Below are 18,389 nucleotides of genomic sequence, written 5' to 3' on the forward strand. Positions count from 1 at the left end.
CTTGTAAAATTGGTATGGTAATTTTAGGCATCTTGAGGGCAAGAGTTAAACACTGAAACTGAATAGTGGTAATTGAGTGGTGTCTGACTATTTGTTTTTCCACTGTAAAATGACCAGGGTAGCCCTCACAAATAGAATGTTTTAGGTAGAGTACAGATGCAAAACTGTCAAAATATGCAGTCAGCATTATTAGTGATATTTTGAATGTAATTTAATCTAGATCATAAAATCCAATATCTGAATGTATTTTAGATGTTATCTTGCATTATATTCTCTTGCATGTGAGGTATGTACAATTCAGTTGTGTAGAATTTTGAGACACATATTTAAAGTAACCTTCTGCCTCTGTCTGCTTCTCTTTCTTATTCTTTCTGATCACGCTGCAGTATTTCCCTCATTTTCTCTAACGTACATATATTCTGACGGTACTTTAGATCCTATTAAACTCAATCTGAAACAGCTCTTTCAAACCCATAAATAATGCAACTTAAGGTCTATTATTTGATTTTCCTTGTATTAAATATCAATGAAATTACCTTTAATGCTAACATAGAACTACAATGGTATAAGATATGTTCATCTCAGTGAGTACACCATTTATGAAAGCAGTTGCGTATGAAAATCCCATGGCTATGTCTTTTAACACAATAGATGCACCCCAACCCCACCATTTACTATTGTTTTTTTAAAGATTGGCACCTGAGCTAATGACCTTTGCCAATCTTCTTTTTTTTTTCCTGCTTTTTCTCCCCAAATCCTTCTTGTGGGTCCTTCTAGTTGTGTAATGTGGGACGCCGCCTCAGTGTGGCCTCACAAGTGGTGCCATATCCTTGTCCAGAATCTGAACCAGTGAAACCCTGGGCTGCTGAAGCCGAGTACATGAACTTAACCACTGGGCCAAGGGTCCGGCTCCTGCAATTTACTTTTTGAAGACACCTTCTGAAAATGTCTAAATGCTTGGTTTGACAGGAACCAAGTGCTGACAAGGATGGAACAGAAAAATGGAAGTTCTCTCACTGGGTTTGTCCTGCTGGCTTTCTCTGACAGGCCTCAACTGGAGCTGGTCCTCTTTGTGGTTCTTTTGATCTTCTATATCTTCGCTTTGCTGGGAAACACAACCATCATCGCATTGTCCCACCTGGACCCACATCTTCACACTCCCATGTACTTTTTCCTCTCCAACCTCAGCTTTCTGGACCTGTGTTACACTACTAGCATTGTTCCCCAGTTCCTGGTTAATCTCAGGGGAACAGACAAATCTATCTCCTTTGCTGGTTGTGTAGTTCAGCTGTTCATCTCTCTAGGCTTGGGAGGCACTGAATGTGTTCTCTTAGGAGTTATGGCATTTGACCGTTATGTAGCTGTCTGCAGGCCCCTTTACTACACAGTAATCATGCACCCCCGTCTCTGTGCCCTGATGGCTTCTGCTTCATGGTTCATTGGTTTTGCCAACTCCTTATTGCAGACAGTCTTCACTTTCCTTTTACCAATTTGTGGGAGAAATAAATTAGATCACTTTTTCTGTGAGGTCCCTGCATTTCTCAAGCTTGCCTGCATTGACACCAGTATGATTCAGTCAGAGATGTTTTTTCTCGGTGTTTTCATTCTTCTCATACCTGTTACATCAATCATGTTCTCCTACTGTCAGATTGTCAGGGCCATCTTAAGGATAAAGTCAGCAGCAGGGCAGACAAAAGCATTTGGGACATGTGGATCTCACCTCACAGTGGTCACTCTGTTCTATGGCACAGCCATCTATGCTTATCTCCAGCCCAGCAACAACTACTCTCAGGATCAGGGCAAGTTCATAGCTCTTTTCTACACCATCGTTACTCCCATGATCAACCCCCTCATCTATACACTGAGGAACAAGGATGTGAAGGGAGCAATGAGGAAGGTGCTTTGGAAGGACTATGACTCCAGATGACGTGACAAGGAAGACACGTTAATAGAAGGACTTCGAATACCAGAGCCCTTAAGATGTTTGTGTCGTCCAGGATTCTTCCAAAATTTCCCTTGACAGCTCTCAAAGGAATTTCCTTACCTCATTCTCTCATGAAAATGGGTGTTGAAAATCTAAGTTCATGGATTCATTCCAACCTCCAGAATTGTGAATTTTATTTTTTAGAGCATCTGCCTTTTGTTTATTGTTATTAAAGCCTCCACAGATGTCTCTTATTTGCAGTCTCACTTGCAAACATTATTCCATTTCTACTTGCAAAAAGATATTTAAGTACATACCATAAAGGCACAGCCAAATAAGAGCATGAAGCCACTGAAACCTTGTAAGAAATATTGACATTGTATCATTTCCTAGCAATTACTGGAGCATACCACTTAGTCTTGCATTTGGGCATGGATCTGTTACAAAGTCCAAAAGTTGACTATACCGTCTTTTTCATAGAAGCAGGTAGGAAAACTGTGGAAAAAACAAACTAAGCTCAAAGAAAAACTTACTAACATCAATCCTGATAAAGCCATTCTGGAGTTCATCCCAACAGTGACCTCACCAGTGCGGTAGCCATATTATGTGGCATTTATTTCATAGAAGGCTGTACACAGGATCACTGGGTGAAGGGAATGATGCAATACTGCCAGTGACAATGGTAGCCATTTGCTGGTAGTGCTTATGTATAATTTGGTCTATAGCCATAGAACATCAATGGTTACTTAAATTTGCAAGTCCCCTTTTACTTTTTTGAAAATCAATTTAGAGGACATTATCATATCTGAATAGTACATGACCCAAGTTCTATTTCATAGTTTACACATTTTGCCTAGTAATGTAGCCAAAGTTTCAAAGGGTAAAATACATTAAATTTCTCTCTTCTTACATTTTATAAAATTGTTTGATTCAGACATCCATTGGTCAGTGCCTTCGTATCTCACATCCTGCAACACCCCATATAATTTGAATTCAGTGACATAATATAACAATATAAGAAGTAGCCTCTTATTCCCAGGAAACCTCATGTTTTCTGGAAGCTTACTCAAATTCATCTGGAGGAAATTTAAAGAATAATGTGCATATTAATTTTTAAAAATCTCTATATGCCTAAACTTTATAAACAGCCATCTCGTGAAATAATCTTCATTCAATTCTGAATTATGCAATAAGTATAAACATTCCAGAAAAATTGAATCTGACATTCTAGCCCTGAGATCCCCATCAAAGCTCAGTTTGCAGTGTATATTTGTCTTGGGATATGAATCCTGGTGTTTGCATATATTTAATGTCATGAACAGTGTATTTTTCCATGGAGGTTAAAGTTTTGACAATGTCATCATCACAGAAATGTTTGTGGTTTTTGATAGGTTTTCCCAAAGTGTAGCACAGTGAAGGTAAATACACGTGTGTCTCTGGGTGGAGACATGCAAAATATTATCATACAGTCTCCTGTCCTGACAACCAACCTACATCCTCCTGGGCCTTGAACCTCCTCTGTTTGTCATGCTCATGACAAGTGATCTTGAAAGAGACCCAGGTTGGTGAACTGGCAATGACAGCTAGGAGAGATTATACACATGGTCAAGATTCTATCTGTATCCTTAAGAGCATCCCAGCATTCACACTTGAAATCAACACTTGGAAAAACATGTAATTTGACACCATAGAAATGCTTAATTTATACCAGTATAAAAACAGTTTTGGAATACTGCTTACCCCAAGTTGTGACAAATTTCCCACTCTCCATTATTGCTCAACAGCACCTTGAAATTTCTACCCAAGTGGTCAATTTAAAATCCCGTGAATGAACTTTGTTTGGTGCAGAAAACCTCAAGGTCTCCTGAAGCCATTGATATAAGAAAATTTTTATCCATTGAAGTATATGGGGAAGCCATTCTGGTTTGAGTTGATCTGGCCTGAATTTTATTTGAACCCAAGAAGCCTGACATTTGACCTGTCAAATGTGTATTGTACATCTGCTTTAATCATTACCTTAAAGTAAAAAATTGTACTCTTTTGAAGATAAGAATCAATACCTCCCTTCTTACAACGCCAGCACTCTTTGAAGATATGTCTCAGTCCCCAGGACGCCAGAGTCATGTTGACCTGCTGTGTACATGCTAATCTGTAAGAAACTTCTCCTTGAACTCTTGCAGGAATGTACCCCTGTCATGCTTGATGTATGCATCTTTGTTTTGAAAAGGTATATATCTGTGCTAAAAATCACTCTTCTCCAGGCCCTTTTCTTCCCCTGTGAAGGCTGAGACTCCCAGGATATAGTCCTCAGTTTGACTCAAATAAAACTCTTTTCTTTTCTTTTGCAATAAAATGATTATCGTTATTTGCATTGACACTACAGAGACTATTGTTCTGACTGAGCCACTGCTTCTCTGCTCTTAAGGACACACAAAACGCTGCCAAACACATTTATTTCCTTTAAGTAAACACGTGAATGGGACTTGAAATAGTTACATTCCTTGGAAATAAATTACAGATAATAAACATCTCTGAGCCCCATGATAAAATTTAAAAAAAATTGCACAAGAGGCCAATCTCAGGTTCAGTATTGTGCTGTAACATTTTTCAAATGGGATCTAAGAACTCTCCCTTCTCAAGCTCTCCATGCTTTGTCTATAACAGACTACAGGGGTTGAGTCAATGGCCCCCCAAATTATTTGGATTGTTTCCTTCTGAATTCTCACTAACAACTGTGGAAAAGCTGCAGTGATTTTACCCAAGGTTGGCTAAATTCCTTTGTCCCATCTGTGTTGAGCATGTGGAGTTCAGGACTATCATTGTGCCCTAGAACAATTCATGGATTCTTCCAGCTGTAGGAGAGGAAGACAATTCCTCTACCCTCTAGGTCCTTCTGGCTTGTGTAAGAATTAAATTGTTATGAGATAGAATAGCAGGGGAAAATAAAAGTTGAATAACATGTATTCATGGGAGAAACCCAGAGAAACTGAGTAACTCAGCCAGAATGGCCGAAGCTGCTGCCTTAAATACCATCTTCAGCTAAAGACAAAGGAAGATGTTGAGGGTAGTGGTTTGGGGCTTCAAAGGGGAAGAAGGCAATTTAAGTGGAGATAGAAATGAAAATGTTTGTTAAACAAGTATTTGTTGGGCTCTCTATAGACAATGTTATCTTATGATATTCCTGGAATAGGGCTTTTATCTTAAATTCTATTTGGCAGTTAGGGGGAGAGCAAAGTCTCTTTCAGGGTCATTTGTTCTGAAAAATAATCAAAGCAAAGAGGTAAATTTTGGGGTGGCCAATTCTCATCCCCCACCCAGTCCTTGTGTCCCCTGAGGAACACAGAGTGTACATCTTTGGCTCAGCTGATGAGTGATCATCAGAGACCCCAAATGTCAGTCAGACTCACATGAAGCACTGCTTAAAGTGGATTCTTTTTTTTTTAAACTTTTTTATTGAGGTAACATCAGTTTATCACATTATATAAATTTCAGATGTACCTCATTATATTTCGATTTCTTTTTAGATTACGTCATGTTCACCACTCAAAGACTAATTACAATCCATCACCATACACAGCGCCTAATCACCCCTTTTACCCTCTTCCCCACTGGTAACCACCAATCCAATCTGTGTCTCTCTATTTTTTTCTTTATCTTCTATTTATGAGTGAGATCATATGGTATTTGACTTTCTCCTTCTCACTTATTTCTCTTAGAATAGTACCCTCAAGGTCCATCCATTCTGTCACAAATGGCAAGATTTCATTTTTTTGTGTGTGTCTGAGTAGTATTCCATAGTGTATATATAGCACATCATCTTTATCCATTCATCCTTTGATGGGCACCAAGGTTGCTTCCAAGTCTTGGATATTGTGAATAATTCCACAAGGAACGTGGAAGAGTATATATCTTTATGCATTCCTGCTTTGATATTCTTTACTTCGTACCTAGCAGTGGAATATCGGGATCATATAGTAGTTCTATTCTTATTTTTTTTGAGGAACCCCCATACTATTTCCATGGTGGTTGTACCAGTTTGCACTTCCACCAGCAAAGTATGAGAGTTCTCTTTTTCCCACATCCTCTCCAACACCTGTTATTTATTGTCTTGTTAATTATAGCCACTCTGATGGATGTGAGGTGATATCTCATTTTAGTTCTGATTTACATTTCCTTAATAATTAGTGACATTGAACATCTTCTCACGTGTCTGTTGGCCATCAGATCATCTTCTTTGGAAAAATGTTCGTATCTTTTGCCCAATTTTTAATTGGGTTGTTAGTATTTTTGTTGTTGAGATGTATGAGTTCTTTATATATTTTGGATATTAATCCCTTATCAGACATCTGGTCTGCAAATATCTTCTCCCAATTGTTAGGTTGTCTTTCTGATTTGTTGATGGTTTCCTTTGCTGTGCAGAAGCTGTTTAGTTTGATGTAGCCCCATTTGTTTATTTGTTCTATTGTTTCCCTTGCCATTCAGAGATGGTGCTTGAAAATATGCTGCTAAGACCAATGCCAAGGAGTGTACTGCCTATGTTTTCTTCCAGAAGTTTTATGGTTTCAGGTCTTACACTCAAGTCTTTAATCCATTTTGAATTAATTTTTGTGTATGGTGTGAGATAATGATCTAATTTCATTCTTTTGCATGTGGCTGTCCAGTTTTCCCAACACCATTTATTGAAGAGACTCTCCTTTCTCCATTGTATGTTCTTGGCTCCCATGTCAAAAATGAGCTGTCCATAGATGTATAGGTTTATTTCTGGGATCTCCCTTCTGTTTCATTGATCTGTGTGTCTGTTTTTGTGACAGTACCATGCTGTTTTGATTCCTATAGCTTTGTAGTATGCTGTGAAATCAGGGAGTGTGATACCTCCAGCTTTGTTCATTTTCTCAGGATTCCTTTGGCTATTCAGGATCTTTTGTTGTTCCATATAAATTTTAGGATTCTTTGTTCTATTTCTGTGAAAAATGTTGTTGGAACTTTGATATGGATTGCATTGAATCTGTGGATTGCTTTAGGAAGTATGGACATTTTAACTATGTTAATGCTTCTAATCCAAGAGCACAAAGTATCTTTCCATTTATTTGTGTCTTCTTCAATTTCTTTCAACAATGTTTTATAGTTTTCAGTGTACAGATCTTCACTTCTTTGGTTAAATTTATTTCTCAGTATTTTATTCTTGTTGATGTAATTGTAAATGGGATTGTATTCTTGATTTCTCTTTCTGCAACTTTGTTGATGTTGTATCAAATGCAACTGATTTCTGTAGGTTGATTGTGTATTCTGCAACTTTATGATACTCATTTATTATTTCTAAAAGTTTTTTGGTGGATTCTTTAGGGTTTTCTATATATAAAATTATGTCGTCTGCAAATACTGACAGTTTCACTTCTTCTTTTCCAATGGATTCATTTTATTTCTTTTTCTTGCCTGTTTACTCTGGTTAGGACTTCCAATACTATGTTAAATAAGAGTGATAAAACTGGGAATCCTTGTCTGGTTTCTGTTCTTAGAGGGATCACTTTTAGTTTTTCTCTGTTGAGTATGGTATTGGTTGTGGGCTTGTTATATATGGGCTTTATTATGTTGAGGTACTTTCCTTTGACACCCATTCTATTCAGAGTTGTTGTCATAAATGGATGTTGTATCTTGTCAAATGCTTTCTGTGCATCTATTGACATGGTCATGTGATTTTTATTCTTCATTTTGTTATTCTGGTGTATCATGTTGATTGATTTGTAGATAGGGAGCCATACCTGCATCCCTGGAATAAATCCCACTTAATCGTGGTGTATGATCTTTTTAATGTATTGTTGTATTCGTTTTGGTAGTATTTTGTTGAGGATATTTGCATCCATGTTTATCAGTGATATTACCCTGTAATTTTCTTTTTATGTGTTGTCCTTGTCTGGTTTTGCTATCAGGGTAATGTTAGCCTTATAGAATGAGTTAGGAAGCTTCCCCTCCTCTTCAATTTTTTGGAAGAATTTGAGGGATAGGTATTAAGTCTTCTTTGAATGATTGGTAGAATTGACCAGGGAAATAGCCTAGTCCTGGAGTTCTACTTTTTTGGCATTTTTTTGATAACTGTTTCAGTTTCCTTACTGGTTATTGGTCTATTCAAATTCTCTATTGCTTCCTGTTTCAGTTTTTGAAGGTTGTATGATTCTAAGAATTTATCCATTTATTCTAGACTATCCAATTTATTGGCATATAGCTTTTCATAGTATTCTCTTATAATCTTTTGTATTTCTGAGGTGTCCTTTGTAATTTCTCCTCTTTCATTTCTGATTTTATTTGTGTTCTGTCTTTTTTCTTTGTAAGTCTAGTTAAAGGTTTGTCAATTATGTTTATGTTCTCAAAGAACCAGGTCTTAGTTTCATTCATTTTCTATTGTTATTGTAGTCTCTACTTCACTAATTTCTGCTCTGACTTTTCTTATTTTCCTTCTTTCTACTGACTTTGGGCTTTGCTCTTCTTTTTCCAGTTCCGTTAGATTTTTCTTATTTGTTGAGGTCAGCCTGCATTTCTATAAACTTTACTCTTAGAACTGTTCTTGCTGTATCCCATATATTTTGGCATGTTGTATCATTTTTGTTTGTCTCTGGGTATTTTTTTTTTATTTCTTCTTTGATTTGTTCATTGACCCAGTTGTTGTTCAGTAGCATTTTGTTTAATCTCCACATATTTGTGGCTTTTCTAATTTTCTTCGTGTAGTTGATTTCTAGTTTCATATCATTGTGGTCAGAAAAGATGCTTGGTATTATTTCAATCTTCTTAAATTTATTGAGACTTGTTTTGTGGCCTAATATGTGATCTACCTTGGAGACGGCTCCAAGTGCATTGGAAAATAAAGTATATTCTGAGGTTTTCTATGGAATGTTCTGTATATATCTACTAAGTCCAGTTGATCTAATGCGTCGTTTAAGGCTATTTTTTTCCTCACTGAACTTTTGTTTGGATGATCTATCCATTATTGCAAGTGGAGTGTTAAAGTCCTCTACTATTATTGTTTTACTGTCTAGTTCCCCTTTTATGTCTGTTAATTTCTTTATATATTTAGGTGCTCCAATGATGGATGCATAGATATTTTCAAGTGTTATGCCCTCTTTTTGGATTGTTCCCTTCAGCATTATGTAGTGCCCCTCTTTGTCTCTTGTTACAGTTTCTGTTTTAAAGTTTATTTTTTATGATATAGGTATTGCTACCCCAGCTTTCTTTTCATTGTTATTTGCATGAAGTATCTTTTTCCATCCCTTCACTTTGAGTTTGTAAGTGTCTTTAGGTCTGAGGTGCATCTCTTGTATGTAGCATATATATAGGTCTTGTTTTTTTATCCAATTGGTCATCCTATGTGTTTTGATTGGAGCATTTAGCCCATTCATATTAAAAGTAGCCATTAATAAACAGGTACTTCTTGCTTTCTTGTTGCTTTTTTTCTTGGTGTTTTAGTAGTTCTTCTCTGTTTCTTTCCTCTTCGCATGCTTTCTTTCCTTGTGGTTTGATTGCTTTCTTTAGTATTATGTTTGAGTTCTGTTCTCATAATTTTTTGTGTACTTCTTATAGGTTTCTAGTTTGTGATTACCATGAAGGTGATATATAATAACCTATGTATATAGCACTCTATGTTAAGTTGATGATCTCTTAAGCTTGACCTCTTGCTTAAAGCTCTACATTTTTAACCCCTCCTCCCAGGTTTTATGTTTTTGATACCATATCTAACTTTTTTTGGTATGTGTATCCATTACCCTTTTATGATGGAAACAGATAATTTTGGTACTTTTGTCTTTTGACTTTCATATTAGCTTCATATTTGGTTCATCTGCTACCTTTACTGTGTATTTGCCTTTACCAGTGATTATATTGTATTTTTTAATAATATTCTTATTTATATTTGTAGTCTTTTATTTTCCCACTTGATTAACTTCCTTTAGCATTTCTTGTAGGGCTTGATAAACTTCTTTAGTTTTTTCTAGTCTGGAAAAGCCTTTAGCTCTCCTTCCATTCTGAATGATATTCTTGCCAGGTAGAGTATTCTTGGCTGTAGGTTTTTTCCTTTCAGCACTTTAAATATATCATGCCCCTCCCTTCTTGCCTGTAATGTTTCTGCTAAGAAGTCAGCTGATAGGCTTATGGGATTTCCGTTGTAGGTAACTTGTTGCCTTTCTCTTGCAGCTTTTAGAATTCTCTCTTTATCTTTAATCCTTGAACATTTTACTTGTAACGTGTCTTAGTGTGGGCCTCTTTGGGTTCATCTTGTCAGGTTCTCTCTGTTTCCTGCACCTGGATGTCTGTTTCCTTTGTTCGGTTAGTAAAGTTTTCAGTTACTATTTCTTCAAATTGATTCTCTGACTCTTTGTTTCTCTAGTCTCATTCTGAGACACCTATAATACAGATGTTAGTGCACTTAATGCTGTCCAAGAGGTCTCTTAGACTGTCCTTGTTCTTTTAACTCTCCTTCCTTTTGTCTGTTCATCTTCAGTGATTTCCTCTAGTCTTTCATCCAGCTAACTGATCTGCTCTTCTGATCTTCTAGTCTGCTAGTTGAGCCACTCCATGAATTTTTCATTTCCATTATTATCTTCTTCAGTTTTTATTGGTTCTTTTTTATATTTTCTAATTCTTTGTTGAACTTCTCACTGAGTTCATCCATTCTTCTCCCATGATCAGTGAGTAGCCTTACGACTATTAGTTTTTACTCTTTATCATGTAGATTGTTTATTTCTTTTTTGTTTAGTTCTTTTTCTGAGGATTTGTCTTTTCCTTTATTTGGAAAGTGTTTCTTTCTCTCTGCTCATATCTATGTATGAGGTATGTATGTTGTATCTTGTCAAATGCTTTCTCTGCATCTATTGACATGGTCATGTGATTTTTATTCTTCATTTTGTTATTCTGGTTTTTATTGGTTCTTTTTTATATTTTTTATATTTTATATACCTGTGAAAAATGTTGTTGTATATCAGCTGCATCTCCAAGTCTTTCAGAGAGGCTCTTATTTAAGTGATACCTTATGAGGTCCAGCAGTGTGCTTCGCTCTCCTCACGAGTTCCAAATGTTGCAGAAGTGTCCCCTGTGTTGGCAGCATGTGTCCTTCCATTGTGTCAGGGTTGCTCTTGTTGCAGGTGCCCAGAAGGCTAGGCTGTCTTTCTGGTCAACTGGTTTTCATACTCAGCTGCCTGTGACTGCTATGGTCCCTTCTGTCACTTTATTGGGTGTGGCAAGCCCCCGCACAGTTGGCTACAAGGTCTTATAGCACATTCCTGTTGCAGTTTTTCTGTTAAAGGATTAGGCCCCAGCATGGCTGGTTGCTAGCCTCAGGGGCTTACAATTGCTGTAGGCCTCTAGCCTACAAGGTTGGACAAAATGTCCACTCTAGCCTCTTTTATTCAACACAGTACTGAAAGTCCTACTCAGAGAAATTAGGGGGGGAAAAGCACCAAAATAAGAAAGAAAGAAGTAAAAATCTCACTATTTGCATATGATGTGATATAGTATATAGAAAACCCTAAAGACTCAACCAAAAAACTGTTAGAATAAACAAAGTCAGTAAAGTTGCAGGATACAAAGTCTCTAGGAATCTAATATAGGTAACTAATACAGCTACTTTCCTGAGGGAGAGGGAAACAGTGAGTTTATTGAGCCATAGTATTTGTAAATACCCAAGTAGATGTGTCAGGAGTGGCAATGGACATATAAGATGATACTTGGAGGGAGGGATTAGAGCTTATTACACATTGATAATGAACTCTTTGGTAGTTCTGTTGAAGTACCATCATTTTTAAAGATGAAATGTGTAAAACAGAATTAAAGGTAAAGGACTTGGGTTTCAGAAGAAATCAGAAGAGTAATGGTCACTGACATGTGAGAACATCATGGCTGAGCAATTTTATAAAAGCTCCCTGAAGACCATTTCAAGGAGGAAGTAGCCAATAGAATGGCACAATTAAAGGTCATCTGTGAAGTACACTGAAGAAAATGTATGATGTTAGCTATTTTGGACCAACTCTGTCATTTGAAGTAATTAAATTATGAAAATTAATGATATAAAATGAAAATTATAAACAGAAATATTACAATCACATGAAATGTTAGTAGATTTTCACATTTACATAATGCTTTAAAATTTATAATGCACTCTTACATTTTTTATCTTACTTATTTACCACAACACTGAGGGACAATATCATCCTCCTTTTATAGCTGAGCACACTCTGTAAGAGGAGGGTTAAATTCTTACTTGAAGTGACACAGCTTCTAAATGATGAAGCTAAGATGTGAACCTAGATATTCAGAATCCAAAGTCATGCTTTTCTATGGAATAGAGGAATATCTTTTTAATTCCTTTTAATAAGCCCTTACTCTCATTAGGTAAAGGCTAATGATTAACAAAAGATGGCAATCCACTTTTATTAATGTTTTAATCAGCATGTTGTACATTCACAGATACCCTTAGTGTGATTGTAAGTTTTGCCATTGTAATTTTCAATTTTAAGATGCCATTAATTTTCATAATTTAATTACTTACAATTATAGAGTTGGTCCCAAAATGGCTAAAGTTAAAAAAAAAAACGTTAATTTATTAAAATACAAATTCGTTCAAATTGTTTTAAGTTTCTTGTATATTCAGCAACATAAACACAGATTCATTCATTGAGCAAAGAATCAAATAAGACTCAGTAAACCAAACTTTGGAAGCTTTGTAATGCAAGTGTTTTGGTCTATGTATGTGCGTGTGCATGTTTTGAGGGTGGGAGGGAGCAGATGTAGGACATGTAGCATGTGATCTATGTTTTGAGTTAGAGCGCTCACAGTCAATTCCCCAGAAGCCTAACTATACCTAATTTTCTTTAGGTTCTAGAAAATTCCCTCCAAGATGAAATAGTTTGGGAGGATCCTTCAAGAACATCATGGGAGCAATGAGGTGTCCAGCTCCAGTGCATATAAACTCTGTTTACATGAGAATCTCCAGAACACACCTTGTACAGGAGAGGGGTGAGGGACTGGATGTTGTACCAAACAGGAAGCGATTAAATTCTGTTACCATCAACTTTTGCTGGAAATATAGATGTCTAGATTCAATATGTCCTACTTTTGTATAAGATGGTCATGTATTTAAATGTCCCTTCAAGAAGTGAATTATTTTTTGAAATAGAATAATTAAAGAGCATGCTTGCTTTGTAGTCTGTCACTACATATTAATTGAAATTACTTCAATGCATTTTGAGCTCTTTGAGCTTTTGAGAATTGTTTTGACCATTATTTTATTGTTTTCCCTATTATTTTCCTTTTGTTTTCAGTGTTAGTGTATAGCTCTGTTCTATTTAACTCAAATCTCTGCTATATCTACTGTCTCCCTCAGCTCCTTTTTTTGGTCATTCTAGATTTGTCTTCTCTACCTTTCCTTTTGTTTCTGAGCCTTTCCCTTTTCCCTTTCCCCCGGGGGCCACTAACGCAGAACTCACAATTTTGACCACTACGTCACCCAGCTGGCCCCCATTTATGTTATTTTTATATAGCCCCTTGTTCCTGCTTTCTTATTGTCACAGGTATAACATTTGGTATAACATTGTCCTATGAGTTGTTCTTATGTACTCTGGCTATCTCTCTGTCTCTGTCTCTCAGTCAATGTGTATCTCTCTCTCAGTCAACGTGTATCTCTCTATTCTCTGGCTTCTATGTATATTTGTTTAAAAATTTGTTCTGTTTAAAAAATAATTAAAAGTGAACAGTCATGATACCACCACTCCTATTAAAAACTAGATCCTTGATAGTACCTCAGACAGCCTCTACCCAACTGCATCCCTTTCTCTCTCCATTGATCCTGACTTCGTTATAAACAGCTTTTGATACTCGTTTCAGTTTTTACTATAATTTTTTACTATAACTGTAGTTTTACTAAGCATATTATTATTTATAAATAACAGTTTGTTTTACCTGTGTTTAAATTTTATGTAGAAGGATAAATTACCTTGTCAGTTGCATCTTTTGCTCAGCATTTTTGTGTGAAGGACGTCATTTCAATTTGTTTAGGTTTAGTTTATTCATGTTTGTTTTTGTCTATTTCTCTGTTGTATCAATAGGCTACAATTTACCAGTTTTACTGTTTATGAGCATTTGGATTGTTTCCATGTCTTGGTAAATACAAATAATGCTGCTATGAGCATTCTTATACATGTCTCTTAGGGCATATGACCAATAACTACTTCAGGGACTAGTAAACCTAGCGATGTAAGTTGCAGGTCTTCATTCCTAGATAAAGGAAAACTATTATCCAAAGTGATTTTACTAATTAATATTTGCAGCAGCAAGAATTAACTGAAGAAAAACATTAATAGCCAGCCTGTATTTCCCTCCCTCCTCTGGACACCCTAAGCAGTATTAGTTTTTACTAGTCCACCTTACAAATATTATGGTGAGATTTGATTGGTAGGCAGATAACAGAAAATTCTAATGTAAGAATGTTTTTAGTAGGAGATAGGTACTTTACTTTCCTAGGCTGAATATGATAAATAAAATGGGAATTTCTGGATATATGGGAAAGAGTTGGCCATAAGATGGAAATTAATCACAGAAGCTCTCTATACTTGTGTGATTAATGGCATACAAAACCCAAGATGCTTCAAACCTAAATGCCTTTCTCTGGGCTAGCTTATCCTGCTTCTTAGCAGTCATCCATTACTCTGAAACAAAATATGTTCCAGTCTGGAAAGACGGATTTTATTTTATTTTTCCAGCTGCATTTGCTGTTCTGGGCCCAAGCTTGCCAAGGTCACATATTGTTGTTTATGTCTGCCTTTTGCCTGTATAGTCAAGTGAAGATAAGTTGTTTTGAAATAAATCAACTGATCTTCAAACTTGACTTCAACAGACAAAACACCCATCAATTTCCTTCCATTTTCCTTTAGCTATTATTGATAACAATCCTGGTCAAATCAAAATCCCATGGACCTCAAAAACAAAGACTGGTAGAATTTAAAGAAACCATGAAAGTTTCATTAAAAATAAAAAATTTTCCTTTTTGTTATTGTAGTAAATCATTAAAACCTTTACATCTAAACTGCACAGTGCTACAGTGGTTTGGGATTTTTTTCTTATCCACATTAGAAGTTTGGGAATAAGCATGAAGGTTGCTTTCTATTATATTCACCTTATAATTTAGTGGGTGCCTAATTATTAGCTTTGTGATCCCTTATAAATTGATTATGAATTATATTAATAAATAATTTGCATATTTACATTTAAAATTAAGTAACTATGAATTCTTGTTTATTTGTATATTTATGTACAAATTTTTGCAGTTGTGAGAAAAATGTCTCAAGTTTTCTATAAGATCTTTAAGTCATTTAGAGATGAGAGCTAAGGTAACAAGGAGGTCTAGCGTGAGTTATCTATTCTCTGTCAAATATATGCAATTATAGAAGAGATACACTAGGTATCCTCTGGCATTCTCTTTGATATTCATTTTCCCAGAGGATTGTCCTCTTTGTATAGCTCAGTGACATGAGTTAATTAACAGTATAGGACATACACTCTCCAGAGACTTCAGCCAGGTAAACAGGTTAGTTTCTCCATCTGTGCGGGCCTAGCCACAGCCCAGTTTCACATCACATTCTCATGTTGTTCTTAAGGGTCTCTGTCATAAAACTAGGTCACTGTGTCGTGGAAATAACAATGAGAGTTCAAAATTACTTTCCTTCATCTTCCCACCACCTAGAGGCAGAATGCAGTTCTCTAGTAGTATGTGAAGATATGTGAAGTCATCATGAGAAAGTGTCTCTGGCTTAAGAAAAATTTCTGGATAATCCAATGCTGGTACAATCAATCTCTGCACTCACTTCACACAACCTGTTTCCTGATTCTACATATTCAAATTCCAATCTCAGTATTATGTTAAAAGCGGTAAGTGGGAAAAGAGGTAGAGAAATAGCTTAGGACACACAGATAAGGTGAATAAAGTTAAGTGGAGTAGAACTCAGTCTCTGTTTTGCTTTAGGAATTGGCAAGTTGGTTCATTTTCATCTGAAATTGTTCTCGAAACAAAAAGCTGAATTGGTTTTCATAGATGTCCATTGGCTTAAGGGACAGACTACAGAATTCACCAAATATTAGAACTAAATTTAATTGTTCATTTTACAGTCCAACATTTCATTCCTAGATGTTTCATTATATTGTATACATTCATTATACTCCAGCCTGTACATATGAAAAATAATTTGAAAAGAGCAAATTAGGTGTAATAAAATATGCCCTTCAGTAATCGAATAATAGTGTATGTAATGTATTATATTATATGCTCCCACTCTTTCCCTTTCTCTATTTATTCTCTGTGAAATTACACAATATTTGTTCGCCATGCTTAAAATTTATCATACAATCTGTAGTTTTTAAATGTTCATTTCCTCCCTTAAAGAGGTACAAAAATATCTTAAACATGTATGCAATCTTCAAAATGCTAGGTTGCAAGTTAGAAGGAGAAAGTTTCATTTTGTGAATATTGTGTCGATGCATTTTTGTTTTGAATTTATTGTTAATGAGAAATGATGATTCTTCAATTGAGTACAAATACTAATTTGAAGAGGAAAAAGGAAGAGAAAGGATTGCCTGATTGCTTGATTGTTTAAATAATTGGTGAATTAGGTAAATGACAATTTTTTATGGGATTACATTGAACTGATGTATAAAGTACACTAATGACCACCCTTCCATCCTTGCACATGCTCATGAATGGATTGTTTTGTATGAATGCTGTTGGAGCCTTGCACACATCCTCTTTACTGGCTGGAGTATCCATCCAAACCACGCTTGTTATGAGTATTGGCTGCTAGGTTCACAGGCATTCCTTTCTGCAGACAATTGCCCTCAGCTGAAAGACAGTCTCATTTCCAGGAGGCCTCTGGAAACTGATGGGGGCAGCCAACAGCCAATGACAAACTCATGGGCTATACCAAAGGCTGCTTTTGCCTCAAGATGGAACTAAATCTGCTGCAATTCATGTTCCAAAGCTGTGCTGCCTAATACAGTAGTAACTAGCCACACGTAGCCATTTAAATTTGTTAATTAAATTTAAATGAGATTTAAAATTCAGTTCTACCACATTTCAAATGCTCATGTAGCAACGTGTGGACAGTGGCTCCTGTGTCAGTGAAGACAGAATATTTCTACCATCACAGTTAGTTCTATTGCAGAGTCCTGCTCCAGCTTCTCACGGCATCAGGCTCATGCTATGTTCCACCTGAGATCACATCCTTGCTTAACAATGTTCTCTGCTCTATTTGCTTCCCTCACTCTCTTTATGCTGAGAACATTCCCTCAATAAACAGTATTTGATGGAATTCCTACTTCAGCCTCTTCTCCCACAGAATCTGAACTAAAACACTGTAATGTTCAGTAGACCTGTCATTTTCAACACGGTGATAGATCCACTTCCCCCTCCTTTATATATCCTCCATTGCCATCAGTGGCCAGTCCTAATAAGTCTGAGTTCAGCTCAGGCCTATGAGACAGAAGCGTTATTAAAGAAGTAGCAATTCAGTCATAACCCCTGGGCTGTGGTAATATATTTTTTTTTTAAAGATTTTATTTTTTCCTTTTTCTCCCCAAAGGCCCCCGGTACATAGTTGTATATTCTTCATTGTGGGTCCTTCTAGTTGTGGCATGTGGGACGCTGCCTCAGTGTGATTTGATGAGCAGTGCCATGTCCGCGCCCAGGATTCGAACCACCGAAACACTGGGCCGCCTGCAGCGGAGCGCGCGAACTTAACCACTCGGCCACGGGGCCAGCCCCCTGTGGTAATTTTAAGAGCACTTTTTCACTATTCATTCAGGAACTGGATATGGCAGAGTTTAACATGAAATATATCAGTGAACGTTGTATAATTTGAAATACGTTAAATACAGACATTATCTTAAGATCTTTTTTCTTTATAATGCATAGTTTGCATACTGGGTATCCATTTTTCTTGAAATATGTATTCTTCCACTAAAATTTTTAGTTATATTGTATGACAATATTGTGCAATTACTGCAATTGTAAGCTACTACTCTACCACCCGATATGTGTGAGTACTAAACATTTAACCTATCTCATTTATGCCTGTTCTCTTGATTTTTATTGGAAAGTTGTGATCTTGTGAGTTGTCATTTCCCATTATATTATTTTGTTGATGATAGCTGTTACATAGAATGCCATCTTTATTTGTCTTGTAGAATCTATTTGCTTTTATTTTAGCTATTTGAAATTTTTTTATACATGTGTCTTTGGTTTTTCAGTTATTTATTTTTTTGTATCCAAAGTAATAATTGATGTGTAATTTTTATAGTAAAACTTTCTTATATTATGCGATATCATCATAGCAACAAAGGAGACTATTTCGTGTTCCTGTACCTAGGATGAGTGATTCTAACATTTCCAGTCATTATTATTTATATAGTTGCTCTAATATGAATCAATCTTACTGCATTA

At 36.1% G+C, this 18,389-nt stretch overlaps 1 protein-coding gene across 1 annotated transcript; it reads left to right on the plus strand.

The window, feature by feature from the left end:
• The first annotated feature begins 988 nt into the window (after window positions 1-988).
• On the plus strand, window positions 989-1,927 carry LOC124234544 (putative olfactory receptor 2B8). Its single transcript, XM_046651884.1, has one exon. It carries the CDS (start codon window positions 989-991, stop codon window positions 1,925-1,927), a length of 939 nt encoding a protein of 312 aa, XP_046507840.1.
• The last annotated feature ends 16,462 nt before the right edge of the window (window positions 1,928-18,389 follow it).

Source organism: Equus quagga, unplaced genomic scaffold (genome assembly GCF_021613505.1).
Source record: "Equus quagga isolate Etosha38 unplaced genomic scaffold, UCLA_HA_Equagga_1.0 87649_RagTag, whole genome shotgun sequence".
Taxonomy (NCBI): domain Eukaryota; kingdom Metazoa; phylum Chordata; class Mammalia; order Perissodactyla; family Equidae; genus Equus; species Equus quagga.